The sequence below is a fragment of the Bolinopsis microptera genome, chromosome 2 (assembly GCF_026151205.1).
Source record: "Bolinopsis microptera isolate Bmic1 chromosome 2, MBARI_Bmic_1.0, whole genome shotgun sequence".
Lineage (NCBI taxonomy): Eukaryota > Metazoa > Ctenophora > Tentaculata > Lobata > Bolinopsidae > Bolinopsis > Bolinopsis microptera.
In genome coordinates, this window is record NC_087073.1 from 5,066,087 (window position 1) to 5,092,886 (window position 26,800).

The following is a 26,800-nucleotide window of genomic DNA, read 5'->3' on the forward strand; positions in this document are numbered from 1 at the left end:
AGTACTGCAACAGAACAGCGACAGAACGTTGAACTTGGAGCCACTGGGCACAAAACATCTGTTGATCCAATTTCATGAATACTGAGGGATGCTTGTGGCAGACATCTGCCCCGAAATTTAAACATACAGAGTGACCCACTCATTAATCACAGATCCACCCATTAACGTGACGTGTTATTACTAATAAGGTACTAATAACACTACTGATGATATAAGAGCCTCGTCATCAGCCCATCAGGATGTTAATCAAATCCCATCCTGTCTACACACTCTGAGAGCCCTGCTGTGTTTGGTGGCCGTGAGCACGTTAACAGCTCGTTATGTTCTTATATTTAATATTTTGGGGGAACCTCTCCAGTTTTAAGTATTGTAACTTAAATGACATATAATGCTTAATAAGGCTTAATATGATATTTATTTTTGTAGTTTTGTCATGTTGTGGACTTGAGATCACTCTTAACCATAATTAAATCACATGCGGGGGATGGGTAATTGTCCGGTAGCACTTTAACCTGACAGGTTATAAGAGACCCTCCGTCAGAAGGTTAATAAAATCCAATATTGAGTCTTTCGTGCGTTCTAAGAGTCCTTAAAAGTTAAATATATGGTGGTCGTGAGTGGGCTCAAAGTTTGTTATGTTTTAATTTGTAATATTTTGGAGGAACCCCTTCAGTTTTAAGTATTGTTTTAGGAATAGCGTAATTCTTATTAACTTTAATTCTTATTAACTAGAATGACATAAACCTCTTAGCACCTCATTTGACTAACACGAAATCTTTATTCTTTAGCTATAAGATGGACGCACAGAACATGAACGATAACAGTACTGATCTCATTGGCTCGACACTCTACACCACACCCACCCCTGATATCAACAGAACAGCTGACATATTCCTGGGTACTCTCCTCATCCTGTGCACTGTGATAGGACTTCCCGGAAACCTACTAGCCTTCATGTACTTCTGGGGCAAACGCAATCACTCCTACCCTGATCTCCTCTACACTATGATCAGTGCAGTGGATTCTTGCACGTGCGCTATCGTGTTCCCTATGATATCCTCTCTGTTCGCGGACCGTCGAGAATCGACCTTGTTTGGCAATGCTTCCTTCTGCGGCGTGTGGATTGCGGCATACTTCTTCCTCATTCGTTTCTCTCAGTTCACAGTTGTGTTGGTCAGTGTAACTCGAACTATCTCCATGCGTTCACCCTTTTATCAGATCACCAAGCATTATCTGACTATAGCTTGTGTCTTCTATGCTTGCTTTATCCTAGCGCTCGAGGTGCTGTTTTCCAGTACTGGTGTAGTGAGATACTATTACATTCCCCAAATTGTGTCCTGTGCAACGATCAGCAACGTCTCAAACTGGAGATACACAACTTTCGTCACACTCAATCTCGTGTTCGAGGTCCTTGTCTCAAGTACAGTGTTCACCAGTTTTGCTCTGACTGTTGACACTCTGCTCAAGGGGACCAGGACAGGGAATAAGGACTTTAGGAAGGTTTCAGTTACCATATCCATCTTCACTGCTGTATTTCTACTGTGCAATCTCCCGCTGTTTCTCGCTGAAATGCTCCAAAACGTATTTTCCTGGTACAATTACCGGGACGGACTGTTTGACCCGTCTCTGCTGTGGTATGGTTTCTTTCTGGGATATCGGCTTTGTACGGCTCTCAATGCTGCGGCCAATCCTTGCCTCTATCTTTGTTTTATGCCGAAGTTCCGAACTTGGATCAAGAAACCTTTCTACAAAGCAAGGAGCGGTAAGGTGGGTATAATGATGACACGTCTACAATGAACGTTTCTAGTTTTTACAATGCAAGGAGCGGTAAGGTGGGTATAATGATGACACATCTACAATAAACGTTTCTGAATGAACGAGGGTCATCAAATTGGCAGCACACTATGGATTACTTATATTTTGGATTACTCATGGATTTAATAAGGCTTAATATGCTAATTATTTTCGGTTGTAAAATTGCCCGTAATTTTGATTGTGTCATGCATTGCAAGATTAAAATCGCTCTTTCCCATTATTAAATAATATAATATGCGGGGGATGGGTTAGCCGGACATCTGTACCTGATTTGAACTTTTCTTAGAAATCTAGAGATCATTCGACTTTTAAACATGTTTCCAAAGGCAGCTCTAGCCTTTAGTTAAGCTGCCGCTGGTTTATACTGCTATAATTTTGGAGACAAACAGAGACAATATTTCATTAAAGTTAACTTTAATATGTAATTAAGTTTCGCGATATAGTAGACAGTAATGAGAAATGTCGTAATATACAATGCTGTAATACAATACGGGAATCTTCTAAAAACAATGATCTTAAAAACTAGAAAATAAGGAAAAAACTGGGACTTTGCCGTTTCTGATTAATTAAAAATTGTTCTATTTCTTTCAATTTTAAAGAAAACTCGAGATATAAAATTGCAGTAGGATTCAAAAATATAACAATCAAAAAATATACGGGAGTCGAAGTCGTACACAACAATCTGTTCGTGAATTTTTTAATCCATATTAATCAAGTTTTACTACACGTATAGTATGTCCCTGGTCCAGTCCATTAAGCCTCTAGAGCCTCGCATTGCTCGTTCTTCACTCTGTAAACGTCTGTCTGACCTCCACAGAAACTCTCGATATCATGTATCTTGAGATACTTTTTGATAACTTTGGTGAGATCGGGAGGGGCTCCTTCACCGAACAGGGTCCACATATTCTTGAACAGTTTTCCGTAAGCTTTCTTCATTTCCTTGGTAGCAAGGGCTTCAAGTGTGGATTTGCTGCAACATGTCCAGAAATCCTCACTCATTTCGGCAGCGCAGCTTGGATCACACATAGCCTTCCTTTCTATGTCCAAATATAAACCCATGAGCCTGTTAGCGAAAGACGAGAATGACTCGACCTCCAGATCCATGGCACTCATAGCCATAAGATAGGCCTTGAATTCTTTTTCAACTCTGATCAAGGAAAGGCATACATCCTCTCCATTAAGGGAATTGTCCACTACTTTGGCCCCATTAGTGTACATCTTTGACATTTCTAAAACACAGTCTTTCCCGTTCTTTACACCACAACCTGCCGTTGCTACACCCTCAAGGACTGTCTTCAATGATTTCCAATCAAGATTGTCCACAACATATTCGAACATACCTCCAACTTCACCCAGATCTAACATGTCTAACACCATACCGTCGTAATTCTTGGCACACTTAGCAGAAGCCCCAATCATTTCAGAACACTCACAGAGAGCATTGGATACAGGGATCAGAATGTAGTCAACCATGGATTGGACCGTTTCTTCGAAAGACGTGGCATCAATAAACCGGTTCAAGGAGACAGGGCCATTATCCCTGAAGTGCTTGTACAGCTGACAAGGCTTATTCTTGCACTCTCCCAGATCCCGGAATTCTTTACGGCAGTTGCAGCCAAACAGCCAGTTCTCATTAGGGCTACACTCGTTGGATTCCTCCGGGCAGACTTGGGATCCCACCATACCAAGCATCCCGTTGATCTCCGGTTTGAAAGACGAACCGTCTTCGCTCAGGTATGCCTTTGCCATGGCCTTCGTCGCAGTCAGGCCATCATTTAAAGTCATCCCAAAGATATCAAACACAGTTGGTTCCTGAGCCACAGAAAGGGCAAGACAGGACAGTAGAACAACAACAACAACCTTCATCCTGTTTGTAGGAAGTTGCAATGTCAGGCGGGCATTAAAATATTAGTTGAAATTAACAAAATATGTTCATAACTATAATTATACTATCATTAAATATGGGAATTTGTAAATCTACCGATTCAGATTAAATTAAAATGGGAGTGGAGATATCATGAACAACATGAGGCACGACCCAGCTAGATAGATGAATAAAGGTCGAAAAGACGATTGATCGGCTATTAACTACACAATAAATAAATTAATCGCTGGACGGCAAACAAATTCTAAATAGAAATAGATCAACGTCAGTATCTAGTAAGTTCACTAAAAAACCTTTATATTTTGTTTTTTTTAAACCTATATAAATTGTTTTCATCCACAGAAGAAGGGATATGAAGTAAGGTCAGGTACTGACTGGTTATATGAAAACACATACATATGGACGTGGAGAGCTCACCAGGACAAGAATGCAAAATGTTCATTCATCTCTAAAAATTACAAAGCAAAATTATACTATGATCTAGAATTTAAATGCTTTTTTAAGAGCAATTCAGTTTTATAGTGAGTTTACCTCCTGCTGTTAATTTTAAAACTGATATTTTGATAGAGAAGAAATTGTTTTCAAATGTTTGCTTTAATTTTACGAAAGTTGTCTAGCACACTTGCGAAATTACCATCACATACATTAAGTAGTGAATATTTATTGTATTGTAAACGCCGTGGTCTGGAAAAAAATTGCCCTGAGCTGAGGAGAAGCAACATAGTTTCTGATGAAATAATCCTTAAGATAAACAAATGGGACGACGATGATTTTAGACGACATAATGTGGTGACACTAAATTTTATCATGGTGGAGGAATAACTGGTTACACTATGCATCATTTACCTTAGAGTTTTTTAATCGATCATAATAATGGTTTCAGATTATCACACTACATCGATAGACTTTGATACTGATAGTCCTAGTGAGGTGACCTATCTGTTTTAAGAAAACACGAGCTGACCGCCCTGACGAGCTACATTCTGGTTTTATAGATCAACCAAGATTGAACAGAAGATCAGCTATAACCTACTGTACCTACTGGTCAACCTACTGACCTACTGGTCGACACTAAAGAAGAGAAATGAGATAATAAAGAAGCAGGACTCATTGTTTATATAGTCTGATGAAACCCTCCAGGTTATAATTTATCTGATATTGGAGCCAACGATAAGGAAATTCGCACCTCCATCAGTAATTAAAACCAAGATATGATTTATGAGGAGAGGACTAAACCAATTATCAATTTTATTAGATAACAAACTCCAGATTTATCTTGAAAATTTGATTAGACCCTATAACAGATGTGGACACGGATGTATCCAGATATTAACCATAAAACGGCTGGGATTCAACTGAACCATCTTCCGGTGCTGTACAGGAATTAATTATAAATTTGTTATCAACTTCATCCTCATTTCACTGAGCTAATTGAATTATGGGAGTTCACAATTCACCCCGATTTTTGTGAAACTTGATTACGACCAACAAACTAGGGCCAGTGACCAAAATTTTGAAGGGATTCCGGACTGCAGCGGTTGTAAAATTGTCCGTAATTTTGTTTTTTTAATGCCATAACCATTATTATAACCATTATTATATTAAATCATAGAGGATGGGTTAATCAAGAGGAAGTATTGAAATATAACAGGCAGGGATCGACCGGGGACGAAATTTAGCCGGGGCCGGGACCAAGTTGAATCAGCCGGGGCCGGGATTAACCGGGATTTTGAAATGTTGCCAAGGCCGGGGCCGGGGCCGGGATTGGCTAAAATATGCCGGGGCCGGGATTTGTTAAATCTAATTTTGAAAATTTTTGAAAGTTTCCGGAAACTCGTATCAATGTGAGCTAGCTTTAAGGTCAACCTAGAAGGCAGCTACACAATGTTTAAAGGATGAGGAACGATTATTTCTCTTTAATAGTTAAATGTAACTCAGAAAGGCTTTCTTGTAGCCGGACATAGATATTTCGGACACTGAAGCTGACACCGGAAACGAGTAGTCATCTGTGATCTGATGACTATCATCATCATCTGCATTGAGTCGGCCTCACTCTCTACTGTTTTTTGCTCCTGAACTAAATTGTTTGACGTTTGTACTAGTTATATGAAAGAAAACGGTACACGAACACATGACTTTACTCGAACTTTTTAATCAACCTCGAACTTTTTAAATCAACATTAATATTTTACATTCTTTGTAAATTCAAAGTTGAAATTTTCTGAATATCAAACTGGAATGATGTCAAGTCCTCGTATTTATATTTTTCACTCGATCTCATGTTACCAAAAATTTTGTGTTTAATTTAAGTCTAAAAATCAAGATAAATTCTGATAATCTATCGGTTTAAATTGAGGCAGAAAATACGAGAAATCCCGGCAAAATCCCGGCAAAAATTGACAAAAAGCCGGGGCCGGGATTGGGGGCCTCTGGCTGGGGCCGGGATTTTGAAAATTGTTTTGCCGGGGCCGGGGAAAAAACACAAATCCCGGCCGTATCCGGGGCCGGGGCCGGGATCCCGGTCGATCACTGATAACAGGTCTCCAAAAGCAGGTTGAATTGACAGTAAAAATATATATCTTTATTCATATTCAAGTTTCTTTAACAATTTATTAATACTAGCAGGAACCCGTCTTACCCTAAATTGGTATCAAGAGAGTAGAGACTACAATGATTATTTATTTCGCGATTTTGACACCGCTTTGGGGTCCAAATTTCGGGACCTAAAGTTCTTATTCCTTGGTCAAAGAATTATATTATATATATGTTAAAGTCACTATTGTGACGGTACATTAGAACCAGACAGAAACAAAGTGTGAAGGGCCTGAACGGAACCCCTCGGTTTCAGTTCCTTGTTTAACACTGCCGTACAGCAAGGACATCCACCGGGTTCTCCAAGGATGGGCACATAGCTCACTCCACACTATATCGTCTCGTTTTATATATAGTAAGATTGAATACAAAATACAATTTTGGTTCGATTTTCCATCAGTCAGTAATCTATCCTCCTAATCATCATTAACAGATTGTTCGCTGCCAAACTATTTGATACAAACCTATTTAGATCTACTCGGGGAATATCAAGATAAATTTCAGAGTTGTTTTTACGGCTCTGGTCTCAATCGTCAGTGAAAGTCGCTCAAATAATCAGGACTAAATGGACAGTAGCCAGTGTACGTGCTTGGACAAATTAACTTTACGTACCTTGAGCTGCTTGGAGATGTCGTCTTTTGCAAAACTGATGCTCATTATCTCGAGAGTATCAGATAACAACCCAATACCGGAGCAAGTGATAATCACTACCAGTTGCCAGTTTATCCCTATCTTCGATAACAACGCATCATACGCGTTCGCTATCTGGAGTGGGAGAATCTTTGGTAAGGGATGAATAGTAGTATCAAAATAAATATATAATAAGCAGTATACAAATATCAAGTTGCAAGTATGAAATAAAAATCCGTTGAGAAATTGGTAGGCATTCTGCACTAGACGTTCTGAAATTTACATGGGGTCCTTTATCCTAGTAATTTCTCACCCCCTAGCCTCCTAGTAGTTCCTCACCCCCCTCCTAGTAATTCCTCACCCCCTCCTAGTAATTCCTCACACCCCCCCCTCCTTGTAATTTTTCACCCCCTCCTAGTAATTCCTCACCCCCTAGCCTCCTAGTAATTCCTCACCACGTACCTGTGTGGCAGTAGATTTTCCAGGAAGAAGAGCCTCCTGATCGTGGTGTCTCATCCCCAGTTCCTCCTCCTCCTCCTCCTCCACTTCTAATGTGTTCACGCTCACGTGGTCTAAAATCTCCTCTCTCGCACCATCATCATCCGTCATACTTAACTTTACATTGCTACTTTGAAGGTGGGCGTTATGTTCAGTGTAAGAATATTACACATTCTGTTGACTAACTGGACTTACGACAGAACAATGGAAAGTTTTACTAGCCCATGTTAAAAACAAACGTTTTACTTTTTAGTCAAGGAACTAAGAACGTCAATAGCACAACAATTGTTAGAACGCTGGAACGGTTATGAATGTGGAATCGAGCCAGGTAACAGAGTAATAAATTCAACATTGCATATCTTGTCTCGTGATGCATTGGAAGACTTAAAATCAAAAAGTTGGAGGTGGACAGAAAACTTATGACGTCATAATATCGGAATTGGGTAGATAAGAACTAAGAAGTGCAGGTGATGTAAAATGTAAATATGGCAAGAATATTACGTCATGTTCATCTTGGGCGCTAGGTATAGACACAAGATTACAGTGACTGTGATAAGTTATTATTTGATTACATAATATGAGGGAACATAATAATGTATTGTGAAATTTTACGAGAAATTTACTTAAAGTATGTTCAAGGAACTTTTAACACAAATAAAAAACCTTGTCGCACCAAATAAACATACCGTGTAAAAATTTTAAAAGCAGACTAAAATGTAACAAATCAACTATAGTTGAATGGACAGCAGAAACCAGAATACAACACTGAGTATAATAAACGAGGGGGTATTGCGAGGAAATTAATACAATCTGATGTACTTGTATGGATATTTATAGTGATGTTTGACACGGTATCTCATAGATAAATGTCTCACTGAAAATACATTCTGAATCTTTGCTCCTCCAAGAAAGTCCCTGTCTTTCACTTTCACTTTTACTTTCTGTTTCCTGACAAAACAAGCAAGAAAGAACCCATTAGTTTCATCCTTAGGATCACACCTCACGCACCTATCAGCGTGCTTGAACACACTCGTATCCCCGCGTCGTGTCCAACCAGGAATTACCTTAACTAATTCCCAGTTCTCGGAATGAGAATCTAACATCTCCTCAACAACACACTCATTCTCCTCCGCGTACACTGAACACGTGGAGTACACGACACGTGTAGCACTTGGGAAACTCAGCGCGTGTGCCAACAGACTTTCTGAAGATCTGACAGTTGTTTGATTTTCTTCTCGTCTTTCGACTGAAAGTTATTTACAAGATTCTCAGTAACCATGCCAGATCCGCTACACGAGGGATCCACAAGAATGTGAGTAACATTTGCGTACTTAGCGTCACCAGGTGATATCTTCAGGAAATCTGTACAGATGGAGGTAATATTTTTAGCCCCATGTTTGATAACGTTACTTTTCAGTCTCTTAAAGCGCTTGAAATCTCTCTCAACAGCAAACACAGTTCCTGCGTTCCCCATCAGTGCAGCAAGGTGCAGTGTTTTGTTACCCGGCGCAGAACAAGCGTCTATAACACTAGAGTTAGGAGGCGGATTAAGTGCTGCACCGGACATACAACTTGCTTTATCCTGTATTATAATGTGCCCCTTACTGTAGAGCTTACACTTTGAAAAGTTGGTATGAGAAGGAAACTTTAACAGGAAGTTGATGTGAGGGTCTCCCGTAAAGTTGGAATCAGGAAATTGGTATTTAAGTTGTTTGATTACTGCAGTGGGGTCGGGAACAGATAATGTGTTTATCCGCACGTAAAGAGGGAGCCGTTTGTAGCTGGAGGCGTTGTGGTGCTTTATCTTTAGAGTTTGAAGAGTGGGTAACATTTGCTTTATTTGGGTCTTTATCGGACCACCAGTCTTCATCCCGCCACGATAAAGTTGTTCGTACAGGTGTATGTAGACCAAGGGAGTCTGAAAATATTGAGTCAAAGACAGAGCTTAGAACATGGAAAACTTGATATGACCACTTTAAAAAGCAACTGAAACCAAGAGAAAGTTACTCATCGAAGAAAACTTCTTAAAAATCTTGATTCAACCCATTTATGACAGTATCAGTAAGAAAGTGCAGTGTTCTAGTGGATTCTCGCCGTTTCAAGTGGACGTATGAATTATATCAGATGAGGGCACTATCCCTCTCAGTGATGACAGGATAGCATAATGAGTAGACATTCGTGGTGAAGGCGGTCTAGTTATGGAACCTTCTAGTCGTACAACTTTTCCCTGTGGAATTGATAAAAACTATACTCGGCTAGGTTCCTTGGAGATTGTGCAGACACGACCCCAGAAAAAAATGTAGATGATACACTGACAGTCATGATAACTGAGTGGGGGTAACAAAAAACGTCAGCTATGAAAATGTTTGATACTTTGTAGTCTAGAAATGATCCCTCTCGGACCTACTTAAAATAAGTATTAACGGTAAATAAAAGAACTCACGTCATCAAGCCCAGCTTCTTCTGCAATCTTCTTCAATGTACTGTAATCTGAAAGTGGGGTGGTAAAGTCATAATGTTTTAAAATTAAGTTGTAATCTTCTCGACTAAAGTAAGTACGTTAAGTGTGGAGTGCGTGAAGTTAGGGCCCATTTTAAATTGAGCGCGCATTGCGCGCTATAAAGTGTTGCTGGAAAATTACATTTTATAGATCGTTTGGCAATGCGCCGCACAAATAATGATATTTACAGCTGTGACAGTGTGACCGATCATTTGTTTGGCAACAATCGGTACACGAGTCACTTGGTTTGGCAAGTATATTTGAACGAATAGATTAGGATTTGGGAAACAATGATATCCGTTGGTTAACGATATACAAAATAAGTAAACAAATAAGTTATCTGCTATTAAAACACCTTATAATCCAGTTATACTCCCAGATCTTAACAGCACAGCGAATTTTATATGAAACAATCACTTGACGTGACGCAACTTTCAAATTCATTGAAAAAGTTAATTTTCCTCATCTCTTAATCACTATTTTTGGTTAAAAACTTCACAATTCCGATGTAAGGAAAGCCTCTTAAAAACTTAGAGCCTCTTAAAAACTTCGAGGTTCAAACTTTTCAACTGATAAAAAGCAACACATGACAAGTTATTATGTACAAGAAAATATTTACAAAAACTGAACCCATTTGTTAAATATCGACCTCCTCTTGGACGTTGTTCAACTTGTATTTGCTCAAATCAAGAATACTGTAAGCCTTTATCAGTCCGATAATCCCGAGCTTATCGTCCACAGTTTCAGCTGCATACTGGACGAGTTGACCGATAGTGAGCTGTTGGCGTTCTGTCTTGAACATGACGGCCATGTCAAACCTCTTAACCTTAGTGAGATAGTACAGCTCGCTGTACACAGGCAGTCTGTTGGGAATGTAGAAGATGTTGAAGGTGTCCAGCATCATGAACAATGTGTCTGCCTCCAGGCTGTCTTGGAAGAGTTTGGGGTAAATGTCCGGGTCTATTTGCTTGATGTATTCGTACAGTTGAATAGGGTGCTTTCTTAGCTTCCTGGTATCAGTCTGGAAGTGGAGGTAATTCATCGGAATGCGGGTAGGGAGGGTCTCAAACTCAACTGTACTAACAACATCTTTCCTCTTTCTCGCATAAGTAGATATCTGCTCTGTTTTGGAGTCTGTAGCTTCGTTATCTGATTTAGAGCTTAACTCTTCAATACCTTTTTTTCCTCTGGATGGTTTAGTGTCGAAATCGTCCGAGCTAATATCAATAATCTGGATACGTACCATGGGCTTATCCGAGGGAGGCAGTGTGCGTTTCATGTTTGTTATATCACCTGGCTTTCTGGGGGTGTACTCTTCAACTGGCTCCAGCTCTACTTCAAGCTTCTTAACGGTGGTCAGGGCTAGCTTGTTCTCCGGCTCAAACTCTAGAACTTTGTTAAAATCTGCTAGAGCTTCTTTCTTGTGTTCTAGCTTCAGGTGAGCAGTGGCTCTCCTCAGATAAGCTTTGGTGTATGTGTCATCCAGTTCAATCGAGCAGTCACAGTCTGCAATAGCAGCAGCGTATTTCTGTAGTTTGAGAAGGGCCATGGCTCTGTTAGCAAACAGAACTGCGTTAAGAGCATCCTGCTGTAAACCTTTAGTGTAACACTCAACCGCTTCCTCCCACTTTCCCTGTTTGAAGAACTCGTTACCTTTTTCTTTGTGATAAACAGCTAACTGTTGTCTCTTCTCCTCCTCTAATCTCGACATCTCCTCTTCATCAGTGCTTCCCTCATCCTCCTCCTCCACCTTTACCTCCTCCGCTATAATCATCTTGCTAGCATCTCCATCTATCTCCTTTATCGCTGCGTCCACATCAAACTTGTCCCAGGCTCTGTAATCGTACCCTCTTATCTTTCCTCCCTTCTTATCAGTCCCAGTTTCCAGTTCGCATTTCTCAGTGCTGCTGGTCTCCTGTATTTGGACTTCTTTTTTCTTCTTCTTCCTTGGTTTGGGCTGTGCTCTGACAGGGGGCAGTGCAGATTCGGGTTTACTTGCCGCTTTTAAGTGGTCATCCTTGTGGTTCATGTCCCTTGTCCAATCGCTCATATCTTTAAGAAAGCCGGACATTTCTTCAGTGTTCCTTTTCATCTGAAGTTGCAGCTGAAACGACTTTTCAGCTGCGCTCATTCCTGCCATCGCCATTTTCAACCTAAGAGAAATAGATGTGTTAGTGGCTGGAGGAATTTGTTTCGGTCAAGGCCATCGCTACATTATTGCATTTCATAATTGGATATTCTTGAAATTTTTATCATACAATTCCTTTGCTCGTATTTTGTTTTATTTTGATATAATATCTCAGAAACATCACAATCATGAGATTACGAAGAGTAAAACAGCTTAATTTTGATCAAAATGGTTGTCAATAAATTATCATCATAGATGAAACTCTAAAACACCGCTGGCTAAAAGTAATAAATTAGTAAAAACAAGATTTGAAATGTGCATTTGTCTGTTACCACGGTAAAAAGGTTGATTAAGCACACATTTCATCCTCACTGGCAGGCTCGTCAACAAAAGAAGATAAAATGTCAAATAAAGCCTCCGATTGGTCCTCTTTCTCAGCAGACTTGATAATTTCCTCTTCCTGAGCAGGCTTCATATTCTCTTTAAGATTTATAATACTGTCATGTTTTGATTTAATTGCCTCTTTGAGTCTCTCTGAATCTGATTTATCAGATGTTCTTTTATCTGAGTGCGATTCAAACGAAACTAAATTATCACCAGTTTCTTCCCCAGATTCAGCACCTGAAACATGGTCCCCCAGCTCCTCCTCCTCGCCCTGCTCCATAGTAACATCAGTACAATTCACCCCATTACTGTGTGGCATGTTACTGAACAACACCTCGTCCTCATTCTCCCACATGCTCCCCCCACTGTTATCTACACTTTGTTTCTCAGTTTCCTCCACCACACCCACAGTTCCCACTGAATGTCTGAAGGAATGTCTCTCAGGGTGGAGATGAGGTTCAACCGAGCTGGTCTCGTTACAGAAGAACGTGTGAAGAGAAGACTCGTGAGCACTTGAAGAAAGAGTGAGAACGGAGGAGAACTCAAAGGATTGAGATGACAATGTGTTGAGCACCTGGTATGTATGTTGAAGAACTCTGCTGGAGAAACTCTCTTTGTGAGTCAGGATATCCTGACATTTCTCTCTCAGAACATTAAACTTTAGCTGGGGTAACCTAGTTCCACAACTCCTCAGAACTTGACACAGAAGTTTCAGGACACAGACCATATCACCCTCTTTGTGCGACCCAAGTGTAGATGTCTCGAATGTGAAGGTGTTGAACTGCTCTGTTTTCTGTTTCTTGGTAACAGGTCCCTTTATTTGGAGACTGTTGAGAGACAGGAGGTCGATTAAAACAACAAAAGGGAGGGAAGTGAGCGTACACCCAACATCTATCATAACAGACAACAGCTCCAAAGCAGTGGTCACGTGACACGAGCGTTTTAACAGGTTGTAGATCAGATTCTCAACATCTTGTTGCACCAAGAACACAGAGGTATTCAACACAGGAACTATCAAGATGACCGCTGACAGCACCTCCTTCACAGCATGGTTAATAACCAATCTCCTGGAGAAGTTATCAGTTGTTCCTGAGTACACTGCAGACTCGTTATAAGCAGTTGAAACATATTCTATCATACTCCTCAGAGATTTAAGAGGGAAGACTGTGGACACTTCAACTGTCATGTTGAGGAGATGACTGAGGTATTTAGTAAGGAATGTGACCTCCTTGTTGGCTCTGTTAACATCGTCTAAAGTTCCTGTAAACTGCCAGGTAGGTAGCACTAATGTGTTAGCTACCGGTTTAACTTCCTGTCCTACAACTCTGAAGAGCATGTTGTTGACGCTGTCTAAACAAGTTACAGTAGCTTTGTTCCAGGAGTTGGTGTAGTTAACAGACTGTTTCCCAGCTGGACCCACACAAGTCAACTGGGCTAATATCTCCGCACACTTCTCACTATGATCATCCTGCACGTGCGATAAACAGAACGACTTGACAGCCTCGTAATGTTTACCTATGTGAGAGGGGAACATGCGCGTCAGCACGTGCAACAACTCAAAACTCTCAGCACACACGTGCGCAGTGCACGCTGCAACTAACATAGGCACGTTAGCTCTACCTTCCATCAGCAAGTCCACGTAGTTACCACAGATCTGAGATAAGATAGTAGCGTTAACGCACGCTAGACGGTATGTAGTATCGGCAGTGTAGCGAGACTTCATGCAGTTCACCACTCCTTTCCACCATTTTAACAGGTAGTCAATGTTATTACTTATCCTGTTATTTTGGTGCAAGTAGAGGAGGCAGCACTTTAAGATTGCTAGTCCCATTTTCTTTTGCTGCAAATTCCCGTATATAAGATTGGAGACATGAGCGAATATTTCAGTCAGTTCGTTCTCTGGTAAGACTTCACTTTGGATCAGGTGAATAAGGGATGGTAGGCGGTTGAACGCATCGTCAGCGAACAGAAGCTGCTTTAGAGCCATGAGTTATCTATTGGCTACCTAATAGTGTTAAATGTAATTAAATTTGTAGTGATTAATTTTCTATCACTCTAAATGATAAATAAAGATAATACCCAAAATTAAATTTGAAAATTGCATCTGATATTTAGAAAGCGTCGAGTTTTGCTATTTACGATTCAAAGATTGAAGCAGATATAAATTCTTGAATAACTTTAAAAGATTAAAGGAAATGAAAAATAAATAATTCATTGATCATCATATTACATAAATTATTTCGATAATTTAAGAGTATTAAAAACCTTTAAAAAAGTAAACTTCTTTGAAACAGCGAGAATAACTTCAGTTGTTCAATTAGTTGACGGCTTATCAGCCAAAATGTTTCTCTGTTCAAATAAATCATCAAATTTTCAATAAAAAAGCCGATCGACTGAAATATTTTTCGAAGCTATGTAGTAAAAAATCGTCTGACAAATAACTTAAAACGTTAGTTTAAAATCAGCTTCCAGCAGTTTCCTCATTGTCTCTCGGTAAGTGAACACCTAGCGACGCGAGGACACTAGAAGCAGGTCCTGACAACCCCGACTCTGCTGAAAACGACTCTAAAATATTAGAAACAAGATTCAAATCAATATCCACTTCCCCTTCCTCGTCCTTCTTAAACGTCTCTGATAAAGTAGTAGCTTTAAGCTGCTCGTCAATATCTCTCATGTACTCCTGCATCTCCTCATCTGACTCAGTCTGATAGAGCTGGAGTCTAAAGAGGACGTGTTGTCACTGTCACGTGCACCCTCGTCTATTGTATCCTTCAGATCCCTCAAACAGTTCATGAAGTCGTCAACATTGAAGTTTATCTCAGAGTCGGGAACTTCAGCCCCCTCGTGGGATGATATCTTGTTAATGAAGCCCTGTAGGCGCGTGTTTATATCTGGTAACACATTCTCAGTGTTCATTTCCTCAACATCAGGTCTCTTTGTAGACCCTTCTTGTTTCTTACTACCTTCAGATGTCATGTTATCAAACTGTCGTCCCTTTAAAAACCACTTCTGAATATCCTGCGGCATCTCGTCCATCCAGGAGTCATCCTCACTCTCTGTAACAGTTCTCTCCTTGTAATTAGGAAAAGTTGCAGGATCTTGTGTGACTAGAGATTTTAACACCCTGCTGTTCCCCAGCCACACTGAACCACTGTCTTGTTTCTGGGACGCTCGGTAGAACAACTTAGCTCTGTTCAACAGTTCTGTGTGCGCTCGTGAGTCTTCTATGTTACCTGCAAAGTAGCCAAACGTCTCCAAACGGCTCAAATATTTACTGAAATCTTTGTCGGTGACAGTCTCATCAGCTGCAATAGAGAGCTCCAACTCAGCACCTAATGTTATCTTGAGACCGAGCTGCTTTGCTGTGTGGTCTGCATGTCCTACAGGCGCGTGACTCCAAGCGCTAGCAGTGGTCACTCGCTGACTGTACAACTGCGCGTACTGGCAGCGCGTGAGGTTCAGGTTAGTAACACACGTGTCTGTCCAGTCCAGTCTCCTGTTCTTGGTAACGCTCTGGATCTCGCGCTGGTCTGAGTACAGGTAGATGCTGATTATAGAGGATATGAGAGCCGGTGAGGTTGATAAAGCGTGCGCTAGAGGAAGTGGTAACACACATTTTATCTTGTGAACACTTCTGGTTGGAAACTGAGCAAGTCTCCTGTTGATTGTCTTATTCAGCTTCACACACGAGGGTATTTCAACCTTGCCAACACACTTCAGCGCTTGTTCAACAGTCACGTCATTCTGAGGAAAACATCCCATCTCAGCGGGTGAACTAGGTTGAGGGATCAACACACATCTACCTCCGTACACAAACACTCTGTTATCACTGTTATCAGGGGTTAACCAAGATGGCAACACCTCTGCAGCCTCAATCAGGATAAACTCACCATCATCATCCCACACCTTAGCAACCAGTGGTAACTCTGCGGTTAGTTTCTGTAGTAACCACAGCACATACCACTCATCTTCCAGCGCATTATCAAACCACAGCTGACCATGTAGATAGGGTAGGGTACTGTGGTCCTCTATACTCAGGGAGAAACTCTCTGCATTCCAGATAACATCAATATCGCTGCCTAGTGTTTGTAGACACTGAAGTCGCAGCTGTTCAAGGTCAGAGTGGAGGGTGTTGGGGTATATCCGGTAGAAGACTGTGTTTCTGTCTTTAGTGCTTGCCATGTCTAACCTAAACTAACAAGTTCTATCAGGGTCACAGTAAGATTGAAGAAGAGCAATAATTACTGTTAAAAGATGTTTTATAATACAATAGTTTAATAATAGGGTAATTCAGTGAATATTAATTCGAAGGCAAAGTAAGTACAGAATAGTAGCGGAACGGGCACCAAAAACCTCGTAAATGTTTTTACGGATCAAGTGAAAACCATGAGGAGAAAATATAATTATGGAATGCTGTTTTACCTCAAAATTTTAGAAGTTTTGTTACTTTGTAAATTATAAGACAATAATTCATTGAGGTTTCATTGTGTGTCCCCTGAAATTGTTTCAGTGAGGTGATTTCATGCACAAATTACTAGATTACATTACTTTACTTACCATAAACCGTCATAAAAACACACTGTACTCACTTTGCAAGACGTTGAAGACAATAGCATAAACTTTGGTCTTAGCTTTGTTCTTAGTGGACAAGCAGAGCGACTTTACTGAGCCTTTTCCAGCAACAACTAGGCCAACTATTCGAGCACATTCTTTGTATAGAAAACTCATACTTTCGCTATAGATCACGATAAATTAGTCAACATTAATCAAACTGGGTTCATAAAAACTCATGAAATAATAAATGGCAGGCGTAAATCTAGTTGAAAGTAATCTTTGAGCTAATAACACGATCGTGTATTATACAATGAAGATTTATTGAAACACATAACCGGATCAAGGAACATAGTAAAATTAATTAAGTTAATTAATTAACAATTCAATAACATAAAAAACTATCTGATAAGTCAAAATAAAATTCACACATCTCTTAAATTATTGTACAAAACCTTAAAAACGAGTCAAGTAATTTGTGGACTCAAAAAGCCAAAAATTCCCAGCTCAGTCAATCATAATAGAAAAAGAAACCGACGAAACTACACAAAATCAGTATGTGAAAAAATGCACCAGGCTTTCAATCAACCACATAAATTTAACACATAAAAAACACACCAAAATCAAGACTTCTTGCTAGCCTTAGCAGATTTAATAGCAGAAATCATTTTATCATTATCCTTAGCAACAGCAGCCAGATCCTTAGCGACCTTCTTGATCTGTTCCCCCGTTTTCTTCTCCCTCTCTCTATGTAACAAATCCTCAATGTCTCTCAGTTCTCTGTTGATACTCCCTATATCGTCCAACCCTCGCACTAGCGCGTTAAACTCTGATTGAAGGTTTGCGAGGAGCTTATACGCTTTCCTGCACTGGTCGTTGTTCTTAGCATCTCTGAAGATAATCTCGTCCGTTTCTATGAAGGATCTCTCGATTTTACCGTTTAAGTTGTTAATCTCCTTTTGTACTAATTTAGTTTCGCTGAGTATTGTAGTGATGTGTTCCTTTTGTCGTTTAATCTTGTCAACTATATCTAGTATCTTCATTGTGTGTGTGTTCCTGGTGAGAGTATGTGTTAATGTTCAGTGTTTGGAGATAAAGATCAATATGTAAATTGTAAACCTAGACTTTTGTGATATCGAAAACTATCTTTCCTTGAAAAATAAAGAAAGCTAGAGGGGTTAATCTAATTCAATTTTTCTTACAATTTTTATGCCCACTTGTACCATACTATTAAAGTTAAACGATGAACAACAAACTGTCTCTCTCTCTCTCTCTCTGTGACAACAAACTGACTGACCTGTTTATACTGTTAGGTAAGCTGGCAACTTTACTATCCAGCTCCGCTGCAATAATTTCCTTGCTCTCAATACTAGACACTAGCTCACTAATCTCCTCCCTCATCATTCTAACATCCTCTATATACTCTGATGTTTGCAGCTGCTTCGTCCTCAGATCTGTCCCTAGCAGTTCCACTTCTGATACCAGGTCTGCTTCTTTTGTTACCCACAACGCCTGTTGTGTAGTGTTATGTAAGTTGACCAAGTTAACGTTACTAGTGGTAGGAACTTTGAGTAGTAAGTTAATCCAGCCAAATATATATAAAACTGTACTACGAAATAACATGACCTTATTCCTTGATCTGAATCAGTTGAATCATAGTTAACCAGCTCTTACAATATAAAATACTCACTTTAACACTAGAGGTATCAGATTTAGCACTCTCCACCCTCTCCTTCATAGCCACCACCGCGTTCTTCTCCTGCGGAACTAACTGCAGCGTCTTCCTCTTCAACAGGAACTCTCCCTTCAGTTTCTCAACTTCTTCCTCCCTCTGTTTCTTCTTCTTCTCCAGTTCTTCCAACCTCTTGTTGGCTGTCTCTATCTTAGTTTTACTGTCGCTTTGTTTCTTGTTCAGTTGTTCCAGAGTCTCCATTAGTGTGTCTCTTTCTGCTTCGTGTTGTCTGGGAGAAGACGAGTTTTACTTCAGCAGTAAATAACACATGAGATTTAAATGTACAATGAGTTTTCATCAAAAAACTGTTAGAGAATCTTTTATAATTACACCTGTTTACCCCCCCCCCCCCCTGTTAAAAGGGCACATTTGAAATAGGAAATGTTTATTGGCAGTCTCATAATAACAGTTATTGTAACACACCTGATAAGATCCTCCTCGTCCTCCTCCTGCACAGGTGTCTCCGCCTCCTCCGCCTCCTTACTACCACGCAACACATTCTCTGTTAACTTGAAGATACTGTGCTCTCGACTACTATCAGCAGCTGATGTTACTTGTAGTGTCTCCATCTTAGCGCTCAGCTCCCCACTATCAGCAGCGATCTGTGCTTCACTTCCAGCTGCTCTGATGAGTTGATACACGTCACTCTTCAGTTTGGAGGGTGAGCTGTTCTGTGACTGGGTGAAGCTCATGTTGGATACATCAAGCTCCTGGTTTAGTTTGGTAGAGAGTTGAAGTAGACTGGAGAGGAGCTGATCTGGACCACACTGTAAACCCAAACATTTGTCACTTTTCTTAAGATTCTGAGCAGTGAACTGTCTAAACCCACCAACGTAGTGGTAACTTCCTGTTTTCCTGTTTCCGTCCCACACCACATTGTTGCCATGACAACGTGCGGGTAACCATGGCTGTTGCAGTTGTCTCCGCAGTTCCTTCGCAATGTTAGTTTTAAGAGAGGTTGTGGTGGAGATGTCGCCGTCGTCTGAGTCCTGCCGCGCACGTGGTAAGTTCTCTACCAGGAACATTAAAAGTCGCCTTATCTCTACCTCGTTAGAGTAGAGGAATGTTTCGTACCCTAGATCTGCTTTGTAACTGAAATATTACAGATCAGTTTACAGAGGTAGTGACACTGTTAGATGAAATTCAGGTTTGTCTATTTCCCATCTTACAAGAACATTGGATATTCTGAAGAATTAGTACTAAAACAGTGGAAGCTATAAAATTTTAATACAAAAAAAAACAAACCCTAACTCTTTACAAGCGTTAGCAAGTTCAATCCCAACTCTGTATCTCCGAGCCATGCCCTCAGGCAACTTCTCCGGTAGTTTATTCTTATTGTTGTTGATAATGTTGAGACATCGTGCTACACTCTGCACTACCAGCTGGTCATTGAACTGGGATATAGATACTATCTCCGCACTGTCAATATCAAGTCCTAGATCCCGTAGAGTTACTATAATGATCTGATCTACTTGTTCCATTCTTCCTGTGTTATTATAGTGAGGGGTTAGGTGTGATGGGTCCTTACTTTTGTACTTTGTTAAAAGTTACCTGGTAACAATTCATCCACTATGATTATATCCCTACTTATTAACAAAATGAGCGCGAATGTTGTACAGAAACTGTTAGAGTGTTAGAGTGTTACAGTCAGGGTTACAGTGTTACAGTGTAACACTGTAACACTGTAACACTGTGCTGTTAAACACTAAACAGTTTGTGAGCGGTTAAGTTGTTCATTACATTTGGACAGGGTGCGGGCTAAAGGTAATTTGTACCAAGATGCTTTGATTAGAAAATAGGTAAAATTAGATGGAGACTGTATAATCGAGAGTTGTAGTGGGTAACTTAGTATAATATATAATTTTGCATTATAATATGCGGCATTTAGCAGGGAAGTAGTTTAACATTTAAATCTTGTAGTTTAGAATTAGGAGTGGTTCAAGTTTATTCTGTCTTATAATGCACGGCCAGGCCAGTATTTTTTCAAAGGTGATTAATTGTTAATAATTATTATGATTCATTAAAAATGACCACGTTGGTTCAAGAAAATTCAAAATACCAATCATAGAAACTGAAAAATCAAAGTAAATCATTGTAATTCATATCTTTCAAAATAAATATCTTGAGTCAAAGATAGAGACAGAAAGGTGTCTGTAACACAACAAAATTCCAACATAATGCTTAACACGACACTTAAAACCTTGGCGATACATAATGCATTATATTATCTTAACTCCTTTATTCCAAAGCCGACTAACAATCATTCCTAAACCAGTAAAATCGTCAGATAGCTACATGAATCTCCAAAGTATGTCAGCCTGGTTCTTTCTGTTTTACATTTCAGTGTTCGGTCAGGGACTCTACAAATAATTTGACCACCTCATCAATAGCTCTGTTATCCCAATGTAATGAAACGTCGTCATAGTGGCAGTCCATATCAATAATAGAGCGGTACAGCTGCTTCTTGACTACTTCAGGTCCCATTTGGAGTCCCTTCTCTCCGAATTGCAGGAGGGGTTTGTCACTTGACCTCCAATCTATCCTGTCATTGGTCCTGTAGGATGTGACGTCATTACAAGTGCCGTCATTACACGTGACGTCATTACACGCGACGTCATTACAAGTGACGTCATTACACGTGACGTCATTACACGCGACACTTCAAGTTAAATTACATTTTATTTTAAACTGAATTATGAGTATAAAGTATTTAAATAAGTTTCATAATTCGAAGAAACGAATTATATATTTTAACCATTAAGACTTACTTTGAAGGAAGAAAAGCTTTAATAGGGATGTCGGTATTGAGAGCAGATAACTTATCATTCTCCACAATCAGCAAGCAGCAATCCTCACAGTTCTCGGCTATCTTATCTGCTATTCTTGTAGCTACTGCTCCCACCTGTTTAAATACCAATTGTCATCTTCTCTACACAAAACGCATGTAAGTAATTATTATAATGTTAAATTTATAACTTCTAGAAACGACTATCACGTGAGTTATGTCGGGGGGCCCTTTTAGAAAAATCTCGAAGTTCTCGAAGTTCGTGTCTAAGGTGATTTAACACGCTCGCTTCTAAAACAGTTATAAAATGAACTTATAAATTAAGTTATTTAGTGGTCCACATTCCACACCTCCGAGTCAGAGTAGTATTCGTTGGCATGATAGTAACCACATATCTTCATATCTCTGTTGCTGGCATACTCCTCTATCTGAATATATTGAATATTTATACTGTGTTTTCTCGGAAAGTCCTTATTGTCTTTTATCATCTTGTTATGCCTAGCTAACAAAAACAGTATCCTCTTCAAAATACAAGTTTGACAATGTGTAAAAGTTACCTGAGTAAGAGCTACAATGAACATGGGGGAGATAGGAATGTTGTAATGAAAGAGTGGAACACAGTCCACTACCTCCACCTGCTCCTTATCTTCACACCCCTCCTTCGTCAACAAGATACCTGGTACGTGGTAATCTCATTAAAAACTTCAAATATTGTCTCAATTCAGCTCTTTAGATTGAAATTATCAATTTAAATAATTAATTCTACCTTATCATTAAAATAACACTTATTTAAATCACATTCGGTGGAAAATAAAATTTTCATATGAAAGAAAAAAAACGACAAACATATTGAAAATGATAAGTTATCAAATAAATAGTAGAAAGATGGTCAGATACCGTTAACTGCAGTATAAGGATACTGCATCACGTGACATAGTATCTTGGTGTACGCTGACAGGGACAGCTGGATATCTTTCTTCTCCGACATTCTGAACCTATGGACGTAGTCTATGTAAAGGGTATAATACATTATGATAATATCAAATACGTTCAGAAAATAGGATGCTTTTATTTTCATTATACAGTAAAACCCCGATTTACCGTGGAGTTTGGGGGAAAGGACGTGGCCGCGGTAATTCAGCATTTGCAGTATATCGAGGAGCAATAAATTGGGGTTTTACTGTACAACAAAAGCAAGTTCATTTCATCATACAGCCAATCAAAAACATTAAACAAATCAGTTCGACAGCAACTGCTGAAGTTAAGTAACATAAAAATTTAGATAAATTTAAATCATTTCATGCAACAGTATACTATAAAGTCCAATATAATAATAACATTTTTCAAATTATTGAAACCATGTAAAAAGCTGCAGCCATTTACAAACTCAGTTCTAAACCTATAAAAAGTTAGCACCTAAACAGTCAATCATCAAGTTCTAAAAAGGGAATAACAGAGCTAACAATATTATCAAATATATCACTAATTTCAGGGTCCAGTATGACTGAAGGTGTCCCTGAATCACAGTTCTCTGATATCCCAGGTTTAACGGGCAGTTCGCCCAGTATTTCCACATCACGCAATGCTTTTCCTTTCAGCTTGTCCTGAAGGTTACTACCGAATATGTGGTGTTTGTTTCCACAGTCTGTGCACTGGTAATAGCTCATGTTTTCTACAACACCCACTATTGGTACCTCAACCTGAGGTGTTCTATGTTAATGACAAACTTCACATCATTTGTCTATATTATAATATGTTGAATTTGCTTGCCTTGTTTCAATAATTTGTTATATGAACTGACTAGTACTACTCAAAAATCGTTGTTTTATACTAATACTTTAGATCTTGAAATATATAATGACCACTTCACATTTGAAAATATATCAAAATGTCACCTTTCTAAACATTTCAGCCCCCTTGATGCAGTCAGCAACAGCAACAGACTGGGGAGTGGTGACCAACACCACCCCCTGTATAGGAATCTCCTGGGTGATACTGAGCTGTGTGTCACCCGTTCCCGGTGGCATGTCTATCACCAGCACGTCAAGTGGACCCCACCTCACTCCCCGGAGTAATTTCTTGATAGCTTGCATAACCATGAGACCTCGCCACACTACCTGTACATGCCTGGTCAGGTTACAACTCAAACTCTGCTATACAGCTGTAGCAAGTTATTAAGAAGCGTTTAGATTAAAAAAATGAAAAAGAGTTATTTTAGAAAAAAGAAGAAAAAGAGAAAAAAAGAAAGAAAAAAAAAAAAAAGCGTTTAGATCTTGGATTTTGTTCTACAACAAGATGTCGTTATAATTATGTTCATACTACTTTAAAAATAAAATTGCATTCGACATTAGTAATTAAATAACTTACAGGGGATTCTTCATCAACAAGGAGACCCATCGACATACACTTTATATTGTAGTTGTTAACGGGTATAATAAGCTTTTGATGGTTTGATTCAGGTACATCTGATACATTCATCATCATTGGAATGGAGGGTCCAAAAACATCAGCATCAAGTAAACCAACAGAGCACCTGCAAGTAAGGATCATGTGTGAAAAACAGGGATAAAATAATTGAAGAAGCACAACAAACAAGTTGTAACTTGTGGGCAAACTAATGTCAATGGTGAAATATATTTGAAGTAACAATAAATTAAAATAAAATAAGCAACTGTACCGTTTAGAGAGAGCTATTGAGAGATTTGTTGCAATTGTCGATTTGCCCACCCCTCCTTTCCCAGAGGCAACAAGAAGAATATTTTTAACTCCAGCGATTGGTAACTTTTTTGGAAGTCCTCTGGAAATGCTATGTACGCCTCTTCTCAAAAAACTGTGACACAATTGACACAATTGTATGCTCATTTCTATCAGACAAAACTAATTGATAACATTCAAATCTTCATGGAAAATATATAAAAATTAAGACATGTGGCTACTTAACTTCTGAAATTGATGCGATGGTCTAATTATATGTAGCAAATCAGCATATTGCAATAGCAACAATCAAAATTATATTAATTCAGAAATAAGTTCTTAACGTTATAATTTTTAAACTTAAATTGAATCAAATAACTATTAACTCTCAATGAAGATATAAACATAACACTAACAGTCACACAAGTGTAACTTCGTTTCATACTTTGAACTAACAAATTAAGAGACTTGTACTAATAGATATAAAATTATTGATTTTAAATTAGATATAATACAAAATGTTCAGCTATGAAATAGAAAAGCATTAATTTGAACCTAGTTACAGCTTACTTGTTAACTGATACAGTACAGTTGCCTAACTTTTTTTAATTTAAAATTTTTTTGGTTTGTCCATCAACCCAAAGTTTGTACACAAAGTAAACATTTGGTAAGCAATCCAGCAGAAAACAGTTAAGTTAGTTCTTGGGTCAATCAAGCATCTTCTTAGTTGATGGACAACCAACATTCCCCATTTTTGAATCATAACAAAAACTTAGTGTCACAATACATCGTGACACATTAAATCTCTGTTATGACTGCTGGGTAAAGTTTCTACCTGAGTAAGTTCTGGGAATTGTGTAATAACCTATCTCTGGCTCACTACCTAAGTTAAGTAACTCATACAAATTATTCTCCACATCTTTTACTCCATTATATCTGTAAAAGTTACATTTCTCTTTGTAAGGTGGAAGCAAACAGTCAAAAAAGGCAGCATCTGTGTCAGCTATAACTTCATGAATGTTGTTCATGTATGGAGTTAGACTGAGTGGCTTATCATCTGAACACAAAACAAAATCATCAGCTCTTTCACATATTACAGTATACTTTTCGTTGGGGGCTCTTATCACTTGTGAATCAATGTTAGTTGCAGTGTAACTGTGTATTCTTATCTGACCAAAAAGTACCTGAAATAGTGCAATTGTACTAACTGGATTATATAAAGATGCGTATTAACAAAAGAAATAGAAACACCCCAACTAATGTGGAGTATATTCTATTGCTTAAGCTTAATAGAAAATTATATTATCTGTTTAAGGTAATACACACATTAAAACATTAAACAATGAAAATGAGCTGCATGGTTAATTTACCTTTATTATACCATGCATGTCAGGATGGTCGTGCAGAGGCAATTGATATCCTTTTTTGATGTAGAAAATACTGAACTGAAACTGATCGTTTTCTATCAATTTAGTAAATATGTGTGGGAATGCTGTATGTGCTCTCTTCTGCAGCCCAATTCTTCACTGGAGAGTCGATCTATTTTATTGACCATAAGCTGTAGACTGTCTTCAGAGACTTCTGTTGATTGATTGCCAAACAAATTGTAGGCTGTATTCACTGCTTCTTGTACACAATTCATTTAGGAAACATTCTGAGGTTATGAACTATAATGCATCTCATTGCAACAAAAATCATAATTTTAGTGTGCAGCTTGGTTGAGCCTGCCCATATGTTTGTCATCAATGATAATTACCTTTGATGCCTAACACAGCCAGGCAAATATAAAATGTTGGAAGAAATCAGTTTTAAGGTTGTACAAAGCCAAGCTAGAGAACAGAAATTAGAAATAGATTGGCAAGGTACAGAAGAAATGAGAGAAATATGTTCTAGGAGGAGATTGGGTAATAGGATAAAATCAAATCAAATCAAATCAAAATATAATGACACAAACATCATCACACATCATCAAAAATATATCTACTAAAGTTTAAAAATTATCTTAAATCTATTGGCCTAAACAACCAAGTTCAAATGAATCTAATTTACATACTTTCCACTACTATATAAGTTGATAAAGCGGTTTTTAGCAACATGAGGATTACACACAAGATATTCATTGTGCTTCTCTTTATTCGTAGCATAATTTAATCCCTTGATCTTTCCTAATACTTCGTCCGAAACATACCAAAAATAACTATCATTTACAGATCCGTTTAAAATAGTCTCTTTTTTGAAAGCCTCTAATCTTATTTTAAAACTTAACACAGTCCCACAATTCTTGACATCCGAGGGGAGTTTGTTCCAATATGGTCTCACCCTCTCCGGAAGAAAAGAACTGTGGACTTTCTTCATTTTTTTTTTCAATGAAACAAGAAATTTAATTTTAGCACATTTTTACAGAATAAAAAGATGTAAAACAATTCATAAAATATAATGCCCATTTGGTGTATGACTTTTTGTCCTGACTGCTAGTTTGGTTTATGAAGGACAGGTAACTAACGGGGCAAGGAATGCGCGTGCCTGGAAGCTTTTGCACACACCGAAACGCTAGTTCAGTTAAGTTTTTAGAGACAAGGCTCAGATTAGGACTAGAAGAAAAATTG

At 38.8% G+C, this 26,800-nt stretch overlaps 7 protein-coding genes across 7 annotated transcripts in view; all 7 read right to left on the reverse strand.

Moving 5' to 3' along the window:
* Positions 1 to 26,800, reverse strand: part of LOC134811644 (synaptic vesicle glycoprotein 2A-like) — a 61,408-nt gene that overhangs the window by 6,751 nt on the left and 27,857 nt on the right. Inside the window, exons 2-3 of the mRNA XM_063818662.1 lie at positions 7,385 to 7,547; positions 6,905 to 7,057 (exon numbers count right to left, since the gene is read on the reverse strand). Of these exons, the coding sequence (XP_063674732.1) occupies positions 6,905 to 7,057; positions 7,385 to 7,547 (316 nt within the window). The remainder of the gene's footprint in view (positions 1 to 6,904; positions 7,058 to 7,384; positions 7,548 to 26,800) is intronic.
* On the reverse strand, positions 8,194 to 17,251 carry LOC134811645 (28S rRNA (cytosine-C(5))-methyltransferase-like). The gene is given in 4 exon segments (XM_063818663.1): positions 8,194 to 8,624; positions 8,627 to 9,338; positions 9,864 to 9,910; positions 17,022 to 17,251. Coding segments are annotated over 4 exon segments (1,302 nt in total). The 5' UTR covers positions 17,161 to 17,251; the 3' UTR covers positions 8,194 to 8,220.
* On the reverse strand, positions 10,462 to 14,449 carry LOC134811958 (uncharacterized). Its single transcript, XM_063819125.1, has 2 exons — positions 12,400 to 14,449; positions 10,462 to 12,098 (listed from the first exon to the last, which is right to left on the reverse strand). The coding sequence occupies exons 1-2, from the start codon at positions 14,417 to 14,419 to the stop codon at positions 10,558 to 10,560; spliced, it is 3,561 nt and encodes a 1,186-aa protein (XP_063675195.1). The 5' UTR covers positions 14,420 to 14,449; the 3' UTR covers positions 10,462 to 10,557.
* Positions 14,807 to 16,684, reverse strand: LOC134811650 (protein ecdysoneless homolog). The gene is given in 2 exon segments (XM_063818667.1): positions 14,807 to 15,130; positions 15,133 to 16,684. Coding segments are annotated over 2 exon segments (1,719 nt in total). The 5' UTR covers positions 16,615 to 16,684; the 3' UTR covers positions 14,807 to 14,893.
* On the reverse strand, positions 17,324 to 20,774 carry LOC134811642 (coiled-coil domain-containing protein 22 homolog). Its single transcript, XM_063818660.1, has 5 exons — positions 19,961 to 20,774; positions 19,139 to 19,807; positions 18,674 to 18,944; positions 18,281 to 18,495; positions 17,324 to 18,039 (listed from the first exon to the last, which is right to left on the reverse strand). Exons 1-5 carry the CDS (start codon positions 20,194 to 20,196, stop codon positions 17,607 to 17,609), a joined length of 1,824 nt encoding a protein of 607 aa, XP_063674730.1. The 5' UTR covers positions 20,197 to 20,774; the 3' UTR covers positions 17,324 to 17,606.
* LOC134811648 (ER membrane protein complex subunit 9-like) lies at positions 20,751 to 22,491 on the reverse strand. Its single transcript, XM_063818666.1, has 5 exons — positions 22,398 to 22,491; positions 22,058 to 22,176; positions 21,851 to 21,928; positions 21,484 to 21,617; positions 20,751 to 21,269 (listed from the first exon to the last, which is right to left on the reverse strand). The coding sequence occupies exons 1-5, from the start codon at positions 22,486 to 22,488 to the stop codon at positions 21,056 to 21,058; spliced, it is 636 nt and encodes a 211-aa protein (XP_063674736.1). The 5' UTR covers positions 22,489 to 22,491; the 3' UTR covers positions 20,751 to 21,055.
* Positions 22,486 to 25,850, reverse strand: LOC134811647 (iron-sulfur cluster transfer protein NUBPL-like). The gene is made up of 6 exons (XM_063818665.1): positions 25,565 to 25,850; positions 25,299 to 25,378; positions 24,178 to 24,330; positions 23,868 to 24,033; positions 23,396 to 23,617; positions 22,486 to 23,200 (listed from the first exon to the last, which is right to left on the reverse strand). The coding sequence occupies exons 1-6, from the start codon at positions 25,580 to 25,582 to the stop codon at positions 22,925 to 22,927; spliced, it is 915 nt and encodes a 304-aa protein (XP_063674735.1). The 5' UTR covers positions 25,583 to 25,850; the 3' UTR covers positions 22,486 to 22,924.

Bases quoted from the DNA above. Each gene is read 5' to 3' on its own strand.
- LOC134811642 (XM_063818660.1), bottom strand. From the start codon at position 20,196: ATGGAACAAGTAGATCAGATCATTATAGTAACTCTACGGGATCTAGGA. The intron at 19,808-19,960 runs GTTTGTTTTTTT...GTAATATTTCAG, and splicing joins AACGCTTGTAAAGAGTTAGG to TTACAAAGCAGATCTAGGGT. The intron at 18,040-18,280 runs GTCAGTCAGTTT...TACTCTCACCAG, and splicing joins TTACCTAACAGTATAAACAG to GAACACACACACAATGAAGA.
- LOC134811647 (XM_063818665.1), bottom strand. The intron at 24,331-25,298 runs GTATACTGTAAT...ATTGTGTCACAG, and splicing joins ATAAGAGCCCCCAACGAAAA to TTTTTTGAGAAGAGGCGTAC. The intron at 23,201-23,395 runs GTGACATTTTGA...AGAACACCTCAG, and splicing joins GGGCTGAAATGTTTAGAAAG to GTTGAGGTACCAATAGTGGG.
- LOC134811958 (XM_063819125.1), bottom strand. From the start codon at position 14,419: ATGGCTCTAAAGCAGCTTCTGTTCGCTGACGATGCGTTCAACCGCCTA. The intron at 12,099-12,399 runs AATCAACCTTTT...AAATTCCTCCAG, and splicing joins TGAGGATGAAATGTGTGCTT to CCACTAACACATCTATTTCT.
- LOC134811648 (XM_063818666.1), bottom strand. From the start codon at position 22,488: ATGTCGGAGAAGAAAGATATCCAGCTGTCCCTGTCAGCGTACACCAAG. The intron at 22,177-22,397 runs GTATCTGACCAT...ACCACGTACCAG, and splicing joins TCCTTATACTGCAGTTAACG to GTATCTTGTTGACGAAGGAG. The intron at 21,929-22,057 runs GTAACTTTTACA...CAATATATTCAG, and splicing joins TCATTGTAGCTCTTACTCAG to ATAGAGGAGTATGCCAGCAA.